Below are 13410 nucleotides of genomic sequence, written 5' to 3'. Positions count from 1 at the left end.
TCGCCCATTCATCATAATTTTCACCCCGTAGTTGTATCGGAGTGATAATATTCCCAGGTCCATCACTCGAACCAAGGTGATAAATCATGTCCACCTTAATTTTTCCACCATCTCCAGAGCCGCTACCTCCTGTCATTGCTCTCGACTCACAGGAAAAAATAAAAAAAAAATTAATTTGGACCAAGAACTCGGTGCACAGACTCAATAACTCACAACAAACGAACTTTGATTATGTAAATCAAACGCACGAAAAAAATTTTTTTAACCTTAATTGGCTCTTCATACCATGTTAAACTAAGCACAAAACATCAAAGAATACTTTCTGTACTTCTCATTAATCACAAAGATCATAATACATGAATATATAACACTTAGGATAATAATATCCTCAATATTCTATCATATCTTTTCATAAGATATGTTTCCTAAATTATGCACAATAATATCACAATAAGATAATTCTAGATACACTAGAATATCTCCAATATATGGTGACCAAGATTTTGAACATTGACCCATTGTTTCTTAAAATGGTTAAACTCGAACACTTTAATACTCCATCCCATATAGCCAATGAATACCGCAAGGAGCTTTCCACCGCACTCGACTAAGTGAGATGAATGAATATGAGCAAAGGGAATTGATGGTCTGTGATAAACGTTCCAATTTCCGACTCCATCTACCAATTCAAATGCTCCAAGATTTCCAAATTTCCTATCAAGAACGTAAAATGCTCCATTAAAGTAAACTGGACTACTAGTCCCAACACAAAATTCATTGTCATTGTTGTCGACATCAACTCGGGTCCACCTTTCATCTCCATATCGAAGGTAGTAGATGACTAGATAATTAAAGGAAACAAACTGAACAGTCACACAGTCAGTAGACGTAGGATTTGTTGAGAATCCAATGCTTCTAACATCTCAAAGGATGACCTTTTCGTTCGGGGGATAGTCCCCCTTTACCCTTGTTAAGGGATTGCAAAACTTTATCGATCGTGTCTTGTCAATTGATAATATTAGCCACCCATCTTTGGAGAAATCTATAATAAAAGGATCTGGTGATAAGTCAAGGATCATACTTGTAGGGAATAATTCAAGCCTTTAAAATCCCACTAGCTTGAACCCCACTGTGATCATACACTAAAGTACGGTGGCTTCCAAAAGGGAAGAAGATAGAGCAAAAGAGTCGCCAACAAGTTTTTAAGGAACTTGTAAACCGTTCACGAGGTGAAGGTTACACCCTTTAACGATCCAAGAGATCGCCAACTCCATAAGGTCATAAACCAAATAAGGGTTCGGGGATGATGGTACAAATCCAACCTAAAAGAGATTGAACCTGCCCTAATAATAGGCCTCTACTTTATTCTGCTCGTATTCATGTGCGCTTTTTGACTAACGTGCAAGCAATAGGATAACCCTAAACCTGTTTAATCTATGTTGGTTGAATATTAATGCACAAATAAATCTATTATTGGCGATCACTTGAATTATAATCAAAGTTAACCTAACAAGATTATTAATTATCTTATTAAGCGCGATTACAAGTACCAATTCCCTTTAAACATGTATAAAAGGTGATCAAGCAATAAATAATAAGCATCAAGCAACATAATAATAATCATAATAATAATAATAATCATAAATAAAATAATCATCATCAAAATAATAATAATAATAATATTCATAATCATCATAAATTATAACAATTATAATCATAATCATGTTCATGTTAATATTAAAGCATAGTAAAAATAGCAAGATCCTAGGCATGATACTAACAAGATTAATAACAAACCCTAGCATGTCACTAAACAATGAAAATCAAATCTTTAACCCTAACATGATACTAACAATCATATATATTAGGAAGAATATAGGAAGCATCATAACAATCATATTTAATATTAAAATTAACCTAGACATGATACTAGGAATATCATAATAACAATAAAAACATGATTATTTCTACATCATAAAAACCAATAAATCAATTAAAGTACTTACTTTGATGCCTCGTACCTCTTTCTAATAACAAAATACACACGTTAGTAACTTCAAGGATAAATAATAATCAAAATAATTAAATTAAATTATTGAAATAGAGATTTGGGACCAAACCCTCAGAAATTAAAACCTTTCACGTCTAGGGCGAAGACAACTTCGAATATGGCTAGGTGTTTCTAGATCTTGCGAATGCGGAATTTTGTATGAAAAAGTAAGAAAGAATTGAAGAAATTAAAGAATGCTAAAGAATTAATGTTTGTTGATGAAAACTATTAAAACTAATTGTTGATGAGAATTCGTGAAGAATAGATGTAGATGATGATCGTAGATGAATGAAAACGGAGTTTTTGATACGATATTTATAGAGAAAATCAGCCAAAAAAGATAATTTAACAAAACAGAGTCTGACGCTCGCAAAACAGGATTGTCGCCAACCCTGGCTAGCTGGCGCCAGGCGCCAATGACTAGCGCCTGGCGCCAAGCGCCAATGGCTAGCGCCTGGCGCCAAGCCTGGTTCCAGGCGCCAAGGCCTGGGGTTGGACGCCAAACTGGATTTCAACGCGTTTTCGAAAATCTGATAAATTTACCGTACTGAAAGATAAAATAATATAATTTCTTCGAAAATGCTATTTGATTTTGATTAAAACTCTGAAAAGTCAACAAAGTCAACTTATCAATGCTAATTGAATTAGGAATGAAAAGAACCTTCTAGAAGATTCTAGAAGACTAAAACCATTCCTAATTGCATTAGGAATGATAAATCATATTAGACCCTCCCCTAGATCATTGGGCCGTACATAAAGCTCAAACCGGGCCCAGTTTAGTAAATTGGCCATAATTTCCTCAATATTCATCGGAATTGGGCTTATAATATATCGTTGGAAAGGTCTTTGCAAGCCCCATCCAACTACACCACTATTGGACCCATATCATGGACCAACCAAACTGGATTGGCTGTTTTCTTAAAATAAAGTTTTCAAAAACAGGGAGAAGAGAAAAGAAATAAAACTTTCCGCAACACTAGACCATCCACACTTTCGTTTCATTCGATTCGACATGAAAGGTACTCATCACTGGGTTTGGTTTTGGGGAGACACAAATGGGTGTCTACAATACTATGTGAGTCTTCTCGACTTGGGTCCATCACTTGACATAGCCCACGACTATTCTTAAACCAGATAAACAAGGGGAGCTTGCTACTAGTATTGGCTCTCCATTTAGGTAGTGTTGAGTGAAATGTCTTACAACTAGCTCGGAAATTCCAATAATCGAACAAATGCATATACTTAGACACCAAGTGTATCATGTCTTTAGGAAGCTCAACGAACATGCTGTTTTTTTCTATTGGCAGCTCTGTGTAATCACTCATAATAGAGTTGTTCAATTCTTGTCATTGGATGTCCTTGACAGCTACTAAGCTCTCACTACAAAAAACAGAGAAATTTGTTTGAATACAAAGTTAAAATAAATATGAATTTAAACAAAAGAAGAGAACTAGTGCAAGTACTAACCTATAATTATAATGTTGTTGTGGTGGCATCATATTAACCCAAATAGGCGTGTTAAAAGGGGTGGACAAGGCTGCACCAATCGAACGCATATTCAATGTATCATCATCTAATCTAGATAAATTGTTTTGAAATCAAAGTAAAATACATTGTTTCTAAAAGTCTATCTCTTCACCTCCCACGCACCGCCTCAAATAAATTACCCTCACTATAAATACTCACCCAACCACAAACGTCAATTCACAATTAACTATTAAACTCTCTCACCTACAAAAATCAAATTTTCACAGCTAAACCATCCCTAACCATGGAAGGCGAAAACCAAAACCCTAAGAACCAAAACGAGAATTCACCCACCAAGTCACAAAATCCTAAAATTACCCAGCCAATTATCATGGTACTACCCGAATCCCTTGCTCCTCTTACTTCAGAAAACAAAAATACTAAGCCCAAAGCAGTCGAAGAAACCGAAACGTCTTCAACTGCCAGCCTACCAAATGTGTTGGATCGACTCAGTGCATGGAAGAAAAGGAAGTCAGAGAAGATAGAAGAGACTCTTGAAGAGCGTATGGAGGAAGTCGATGCCATGGAAGAGGGGGAAGAACAAAAAGAGAAGAACGATTCTGAGGGGGAAGATGATCAGAAAGCCATGGCTAAGCAGGCTGAGAGGTATGTCGTAGGTTACAGAATAGATTTTGATTGGTGTAGGAAAGTGAATTTTCTGGAACTTCTAGATCTGATTAAATTTCAGGGGTGGGAAACACTGTTTTCGGTAAAAGCAAAGAATTACTTGTATCCTTTAGCTATGGATGAATTTTGCAAAGAATGTGAATTTGAAGATGGGATGTGTTTCAGTAAAATTAATGGGGTAGAAATAGAACTTGATGCTGAGAGGTTGGGAACTTTGCTGCAAGTTCTGTGTGAGGGGTTTGACACCTACATGAAAGGTGCAGTGTCTGTAAAAGTTGCAGGGCACACTAAGACTGAAGTAATAACTTACTTAGGTGGGAAAAAGGGTGTGAGTATTATGAATCACAATGATTTGGCTCCTATGCATAAGCTACTGTTTAATTTTGTGAAGAAATCCTTAGTTCCTAGAACACAAAATAAAAATGAACTCTGTTATTTGGATATGGCCTTAATTTTCTGCATGTCAAAAAGGATCAAAATAAATTTTCCATCTTTGATGATACGACACCTAGAGCAGTGTATTGAGAAAGAGATAAAAGTAGGGTATGCTGCTATCCTTGCCTCAGTTTTTGAGGAACTAGGTATACAACTTGTGGATTATTATGGCCGAATGAAGGAAAAAGGAGAAAATGTGATTAATGAAAGTACTTTGAGGGGGCTAAGTCTTCAAGTGGTGAGGGGGAAGTGTGTTAGGTATGTTGCACCACAGGCAAAGGAAGTGAGTACTCTGCCAAGAGAGCCTGTCAGGAAAAGTCGAAGACTCTCTGGTGGAACTCATACAAAATCAAGTGCAAGTGAACCTGTGGAATTAAGTGACAGGGATGAAGGAACCCAAGAAGGAATTGCTGACTTGTCTAACAGACTTATGTAGGTTGAAGGACAGCTTCTTGAGTTAACAGGGAAGCTGAAGGCAATAGAGAGGACTGATGCTGCTCAAGCTAAGGAGTTCCACAAGGCAATCTCAAGCCTTGAAGCAAAATTCAAGAAAGCTCAAGAAGACAACAAGGCAGATCTTGAGCAAATTCTGAAAGCGCTTGATGCCTGATCATCATTGCAGCCTAATCCAGCCATCCCTTAGCTTAATCCGTTTTATATGACTTTTGGAACAATGTTATGTTTTCTATGTTTTTGAACTTGGTTTGAATTTGGAACTTTGTTGGTTATTTTGGAACTTGGTCTGTAATAACTCTAACTTTTCTGGATGGTTGTATGCTTTTCAATTAGAATCTTGGAACTTTGTCTATATATGCATGCATTGCTTGTTGAGAAAAACAGGGTATTTTGTGTGAAAGTACTAGCTTAAGAGAGCTAGCCAGCGCTGCTTCCAGCTTCCCACATTCGATGAATTGCCTGTGGGGCTGTGAGTAGATGAATAAAACTTTGAACAGTCCTGTTTTTGATAATGCCAAAAGGTGGAAAAGCAGGAGCAAACTTGAAAGCTGAAGTTGTTCTAGTTCCTGTTGAGTAAGTAACAAAGGTTGTTCTCTTCTCTAAATTTTTCTTTGCTTTCTGTTTGTTTTTTCTTTTCATTCTGTTATTTATTTCTGTTTTGTTTCTTTGCTTTGCTTATATGAAAAAAAAAAGAAAAAAATGGAAAAATGAAAAATTAACCTTCTGTTTCTTTACTTATCATCCTCAGAAGTTTGCTCAGTTTGTCATCATCAAAAAGGGGGAAATTGTTGACCCTTATGAGGTTTTGATGATGATGTTAAGAATTGAGCAAACTTCCTTTTAATAAGGATTCTCTAGTGTTGTGATGTTGGCAGGTTCAGTAAGCGTAGAGGGCTGAAGTAGGAACTGGAACAAAGGAACTTTAGAAGATCTATGAGGACAAGTAAAGAACAGAAGAAGAGTTCCAGCAATGGAACTTCCCGAAGTTTCTCAACAGGAACTTCAAACGGGTTGTAACGACCTGGTTCTGGTGTAATGCTGGGGCAAGCCTCAACAATCAAGGATCAACACAAAGATCAAGATATCAACCGAAGAAGATGAACTTCATAACTTATAGTTGTGTAAAAGATAAGTTTGTTTTCGTAGGATGATGTAAACATATAATTGATAGATATGCATGGAACCTATTAGAAATCAGATAAAGCTTGGCAAACAAATTAATTCGTAAAAGATAATTATAAGTTTTATGAAAAAGTACTTAATTGATTTTATCTTATAAAATCTGGTTTAACTTAGTTTTATCTTTTTCATAAAATTCTATCTTTTAACAAAAAGAATTTGATAAAATTTGGTTTTTATAAAAACGAAATTAAATCCGTTTGATTTCGGTTTTAAGGAAGATAAGATCAGATTTCTGTTTGATCTATCTTGTTTGCGAAAACCTTAGTTTGAGAAGCTGAGAAACTCCTATAAATATAGAAGTATTTCAGCTTAGCAAAATGAGAGTTTTAAGCGTGAAAACCGCTTAGTGCTTAAGAGTAAGTTTGCCAAAAGGTTTAAGCTTTATCATTTTGATTTCGGGTTTCATGTGTAGCTTTCCATTTATGTGTTAGAGTGTGTCTTTGAGTTGTAATTGGTTTTGGGGTGAGATTGTGAATTCTCTTAAATTCACGTTTGAGTGTATGAGTTTGAATTCTCTAAAATTCGAGTGGTAGTCAGTCACCTCGAGTCTGTCTTGGGGTGCACAGTGGGAAAAAGGAACCTGAGTGTGTCTTAGGTCGAGAAAGGAACCTGAGTGTGTCTTGGGTCGAAAAAGGTGCCTGAGTTTGTCTTAGGTCTGATAGGATAGGTTCTTATCAATCAGCAAGTGTCTTAGGAGGAACTTGCGAAGCAAAGGTCTGTGTAATAGGTTGTACTAGGAGAATTGCCTATTATAGTGGAATTTGTTTATAAGTCCCAATAGGGCCGAGGTTTTACTTCCAGTTAGGCACTGGAAGGTTTCCTCGTAAAACTTGATGTGTGCTTTAAGTTTCTTTATGTTTTTATTGTTTATTTCCTCATAAGTTCCGCGATTGGAACCTACTACCATTCACCCCCCTCTCGTAGTAGTTCATCTAAACTAACAGTTGTGGAAGAAGAAAATACTCCAAAGTGATTAGATTTTTCATAGAGAATAGATTTTCCTTGGAAAAATCGCGTAAGATTAACCATCCTTGACAACAAGCTTGTATAGTTTTGCCTCGCAATTCAGGAATGCTTTTGATGTACAGCTCTTTAGAAAATATGTTGCAAAACGTCTGAATTTGTTTGGTTCTATTCAGGCCCGTTTATGAGATTTCGGTGGCCTGGGGCGAAGACATAAATTGGGCCCCTAATTCACATATAGTATATCATACAATAAAATTAAATAAAATTTGGGTATGCAAAAAAAGTATATATATATATTTCTACGAGCATTTGGGTATGCAAAAAAAGTATATATATATTATTACCCATAATAATCTTTTTAAAACTTCAAATTTCATATGGATAAAACATTGAAATCAAAGCGTTCATATGAAAATATTTCTACGAGCATTTCTAGACGCAGCAAAGTCACTGATAATAGTTTCTACATTAATATGTTCTAATATATTTTTCTTGAATGACATTAGGCAGTAGCATTTAGATGAAATCATGAAAGTAGGAAACAAGAATTCTCGTAACTCTCGTCAAAGCAATTAGAATATTAGATCAAGCAAACCATTCAAGCCAAGTAACCAATCAATCAATTCGAGTTTTTTCCCACCAAATTTATAATTCTTGATTTTCATGAATGAAAGTAATCGTATAAATTAAGAAAAAATTAATAGAAAGAAGATATTTTGATGAATAAAGTAGATATACAAGGAGAAGTATATATGATTAGATGAATTCCCATTGAAATTGAAGGGTAAAATTACCATTTATCATAATTACGAAAGAGAATGAATTAATTTGACTGAAAATTAAAAAGAGATACATTTGGAAAATAATATTACCAAAAAAAGGGATAAAATTAATTTAATTACAGTTATTTTTTGGGTTAATCAAATTCACTTAGGAAAGTCAATATTTTAGGAGAAAATTAAGGAGGAAGGAGGTTGAATAGCGAAAATGATGGCACTTGATATTCTGAAATGCAGTTGTACTGTTAGACTTGTTTTGCTACAGGCTTTTTTATTTTTTATTTTTATTTTTCTTTATTTTTTTTTTTGTTTTTTGTTACATAAACAATTATTTTGGGGCCTTGAAATATACTGAAGTTGGACTTTTGGTCAGGGGGCCCAGGGCAGTTGCCCCACCTGCCCTGGCCATGCTACGGCCCTGGTTCTATTATTTCCATGGGTATACACAAGCCAAGGTACTTCCCCCACAGGCGGAGCCCTTAATTTATCAGCAGCCTCTTTCATGGATGGATTGACCAATACTTTGAATGTATCAACTAACCTAAAATAAATTAATAAATAAAAATTAAACTTGTATGTTTCTTGCAAACATATATATCATCGACATGTAAAATTGACCTCCTATGTAGTTAAAAAAAATAAAAGAAAAACAAGTAACCTCCCAGATTAGACAAAATTAATCAGTTACATAATTACATTCAAACATGTATATTGACAAAGTAAAATTAGTGCAAATTTAGAACCAAAATAGGGTTAAATATTTACCAAGTTAGACAGTTAGTAATATCTTAAATCTAGCAGCCGAATTTGCCCAGAGAACCTTCAAATCGTACGTCTAAACAATGTGTTGTTAACTTGTTCTAAAACAAAACAATTTGACTACATGTAAAGCATCGTTATATATTATATCTATATATACCACGTATATAATACGAATAATGTGTATCTTTTGTTTCCATATGTATATTTGTGATTTTATTTTATTTTTTTTTTTATTTTTGAAGGGGGAAATTTGTGATTTTATTCGTTGAGCATTATTTAATTTTTTATTTTAAAATAACTTATGAATTACCTATCATCCGGTATATATTTAGATAACTCTCATTCGCTAGTTTTTGTTATGTGTGGTTAAATTATTTTATTCTAAAGAAAATAAAAAAATCATATCTGGCACTCTTACGTGGTGCTTTTAGAAATTATAGTCTTACGTGGTGTTTTAAAAATTTATATATGGCGTTTATTTTAAAATCATAATATTATGCTATGCTCTAAATTTTTTAAGAAAATTGTAATCTTACGTGACATTATAAAATCTTGGTAACATATTTTCATTATATATATACTAGTTTTGTACCCGATCATGTCTATATGGTTAAGAAACTTTTAGGATAAACTTTTTTACTTGAATGTTAAATACGGTCATATAATTTGTTTTGATAATGCAATATATTTAGACATATGATAAGATATCGCTTATATTTATAAAATACTAGATGTAAGCCCGTGCGATATACGATTTTTTTATACATAAATCTCTAAGAAAATTTCCTTCGTTAAATCATATGATAATTTTTTTAAAAAAAATACTATTGTCTATTATATTTTAAAAGATAATTTTTATTATTTTTATGTAATAATGTACCTTTAATTTTATCAATTAAAAAATAAAATATTTTGATAAAATTATTGATGACTATTAAAAAAAAGATATTTTTTACTAATATTTTTTAATTTTTTATAAGTTATAAAACATATATATCATCGACATGTAAAATTAACCTCCTATGTAGTTAAAAAAAAAAAAAAGAAAAACAAGTAACCTCCTAGATTAGACAAAATTAATCAGTTACATAATTACATTCAAACATATATATTGACAAAGAAAAATTAGTGCAAATTTAGAACCAAAATAGGGTGAAAGATTTACCAAGTTAGACAATTAGTAATATTGATAAATATGATTGAATAGTTCTCTGTATATTTCACACTTCACATAAACGGCCACATACAATTATATATAGGCTAGGATACTAGGAGGGCAAGACCAAATAACCTAAAAATATTCACAAGATATTCTAAGATATATTTCCCAATATTCACAATATTTATCTTATATTTATCTTTCCGAATACCCCCCTCAAGTTGGAGAGTACGGATCTCGGACACCCAACTTGCGAAGTAGAAACTCGAATTTAGCTTTTCCCAAAGCTTTTGTAAAAACGTCAGCCAATTGAACCGTCGTAGGAACATACGAGGGTATAATCGTCCCATCTGTAATCGCATCCCGAACGAAATGACAATCTGACTCAATATGTTTTGTGCGTTCATGAAATACTGGATTCTGCGCAATGTATAATGCAGACTGACTATCACAATAAAGGTGCATCCCATTCTCATGTTTAACACCTAAGTCACCAAGTAGTCACTTCAACCACTTTAATTCACAAGTCATTGCATTCATACAACGATATTCTGCTTTCGATGAAGAAAGAGCAACAGTAGGTTGCTTCTCAGTTTTCCACGATACTGGAGACAAACTGTAGGGAATAATTTCAAGCCTTTAAAAATCCCACTAGCTTGAACCCCACTGTGATCATACATTAAAGTACGGTGGCGTCCAAAAGGGAAGAAGATAGAGCAAAAGAGTCGCCAACAAGTTTTTTAGGAACTTGCAAACCATTCACGAGGTGAAGGTTACACCCCTTAACGATCCAAGAGATCGTCAACTCCATAAGGTCATGAACCAAATAAGGGTTCGGGGATGATGGTACAAATCCAACCTAAAAGAGATTGAACCTGCCCTAATAATAGGCCTCTACTTTATTCTGCTTGTATTCATGTGCGCTTTCTGACTAACATACAATCAATAAGATTACCCTAAACATGTTTATCTATGTTGGTTGAATTTAATGCACAAATAAATCTATTATTGGCGATCACTTGAATTATAATCACATTAACCCTAACAAGATCATTAATTATCTTATTAAGCGTGATTACAAGTACCGATTCCCTTTAAATATGCATAAAAGGTGTGATCAAGCAATAAATAATAAGCATCAAGCAACATAATAATGAATATCATCATCATAAAAATAAATTATAATTGAAATAATCATGATAATAATCATAAAAGAAAATAATCATCATATGAATAATAATTGAAATAATTATCATAAATAAAATAATCATCAAAATAATAATATTCATAATCATTATAACAATTAAAGCATAATAAAAATAGCAAGATCCTAGGCATGATACTAACAAGATTAATAACAAACCCTAGCATGTCACTAAGCAATAAAAATCAAATCTTTAACCCTAACATGATACTAACAATCATAAATATTAGGAAGAGAATAAAAGGCATCATAGAAATCATAATTAATATTAAAGTTACCCTAGACATGATACTAGGAATATCATAATAACAATATAAACATGATTTCTACATCCTAATATCAATAAATCATTAAAGTACTTACTTTGATGCCTCGTACCTCTTTCTAATAACAAAATACACACGTTAGTAACTTCAAGGAAAATAATAATCAAAACAATTAAATAATTGAAAGAGATATTTGGGACCAAACCCTCAGAAATTAAAACCTTTAACGTCTAGGGCGAAGGCAACTTCGAATATGGCTAAGTGTTTCTAGATCTAATGAATGCGGAATTTTGTATTTGAGAAAAGGCTAGTTTAGAAAAAGAGAGAGAGAGAGAATAATCAAGAAAATCTTGATGAGAGTTGGTGATTGAAAAAGGGAAGATATGACCTCTATTTATAGGAAAAAAAGAGGGTCGAAGAATTAAGAAAAGAATCCAAATTCGAATCGAAATAAAACTCGTAGACAACAGTTTTTGCGGATTTTGTTTTTATCATATCTTTTGATCCAGGAATCGGAATAAGATGAATAAGATGTCGTTGGAAAGATCTTGAAGTCTAATTTCTAACTCAATTAGAATCAGATTAAAATATGTTGTAGAATAAAAGATATGAACGAAATAGTGAGACGGTGTCAGTTTTGGATAGAGTTTGATATCTTATTCATATCTTTTCCCTTATAGCTCGGAATTATTATTATAATATATCATTGGAAAGATAATTTCAAGATCTATCCAATCATATAAAATTTGGATAAAAAATATGAGGCAAGAAAATAATATCTGACTGTCTTTGAACATGTTTAAATCCGAATAGAATTAGGACTTTAAAAAGGGAAAGTTTTATAAAAAAGGAAAGTTTATATTTAAATCAAATTCCTTAATCTTATCTTTTCAAAAAAGGATAATTAAGATATTTTAGAAACTTATAGAAGATTCTAATCAATCCTAATTAGTTTAGGAATAGGATTAAACCTTTGGACCCTCCTCATGATCATTGGGTCGTAGGTAAAATCCGGTTTGGGCCCAGTTTAGTATTTTGGCCATAACTTCCTCATTATCCATCGGAATTGGGCTTATAATATATCGTTGGAAAGTTATTTTCAAGCCCCATCCAACTACACCATTATTGGACCCTTATCATGGACCAAACTAAACTGGAATGGACGTTTTCATAAAATAGAGTGGGTTTTCAAAAAAAGAAAGAAAGAATTTTAACAAAAACTAACCGCAACACTAGACTTTTCACACTTTCACCTCATTCGATTATGGTTCGATGTGAAAGGTATTCATCACTGGGTTTGGTTTTGGGGAGACACAAATGGGTGTCTACAGAAGCCCCCACTTTGACTGAGTTTGGAGAAACGCATGTTTCAAAAACAAAAGTCAAAGTATCGATAGGGACGGAGAATGATTCAGAACGTTTTGTGATCCTAAATCAATCTTGTAACGCCGATACCTGCAAAACTAGCATTAGTTAAACAGATAGAAGAGTTAAGAAACGCGTATCTTGCACCGTCGAGCACACATCTCCGAAAGTAACCGATTTGCTTTGATGACCTCCTGCAAGCTAAAGAATGTCATCCCGCTTGAAAACCGCTACGCCTGTAACTGCTTCCAAATTAGAAGATTGCTTCTCCTGAAACTATCCTCTCCGTAATGATAATATTCCACATCCTAGGGAACATCATCGAAGATTATTTCTCTTGAAACAATCCTCATCCGCATTGATAACATTCCACGTCCAAGGGAATACTATCGAAGATTGCTTCTCTTGAAACTATCCTCAGTTGTTTGTGACAACTCTCCATAATCCAGGGAACGCCACCTTGCTGTTTCGATGTTCACTCGTCTCTGAACAAAGAGCTTCTTTTTTATATGTTCACGCGTCTCTGAACGAAGAGCTTCTTTTTCCCGCTGTGATAGTCTTCGAAAAGATCACTGCTTTTTAATATTTGCTATGCCAGTACGTCGGCGCTTTGCTGCTTGTGAAACAGTATG

General features: G+C 33.7%; 1 protein-coding gene across 1 annotated transcript; it reads right to left on the bottom strand.

Annotated features, from left to right (window-relative positions):
- Positions 1–470: 470 nt before the first annotated feature.
- On the bottom strand, positions 471–3375 carry LOC145628116 (uncharacterized). The gene is made up of 2 exons (XM_081680434.1): positions 3123–3375; positions 471–841 (listed from the first exon to the last, which is right to left on the bottom strand). Exons 1-2 carry the CDS (start codon positions 3373–3375, stop codon positions 471–473), a joined length of 624 nt encoding a protein of 207 aa, XP_081536560.1.
- Positions 3376–13410: the final 10035 nt, after the last annotated feature.

Source organism: Chenopodium album, chromosome 4 (assembly GCF_948465745.1).
Source record: "Chenopodium album chromosome 4, dcCheAlbu1.1, whole genome shotgun sequence".
Taxonomy (NCBI): domain Eukaryota; kingdom Viridiplantae; phylum Streptophyta; class Magnoliopsida; order Caryophyllales; family Amaranthaceae; genus Chenopodium; species Chenopodium album.
Note: the sequence above shows the minus strand (reverse complement) of the source record. Positions and strands in the feature narration are given on the sequence as shown.

Coding starts and splice junctions, on each gene's coding strand:
- LOC145628116 (XM_081680434.1), bottom strand. CDS start 3,375: ATGAGTGATTACACAGAGCTGCCAATAGAAAAAAACAGCATGTTCGTT. Junction 842..3,122: donor AAGTCGAGAAGACTCACATA/GTATTGTAGACA, acceptor TTAATTATCTAG/TCATCTACTACCTTCGATAT.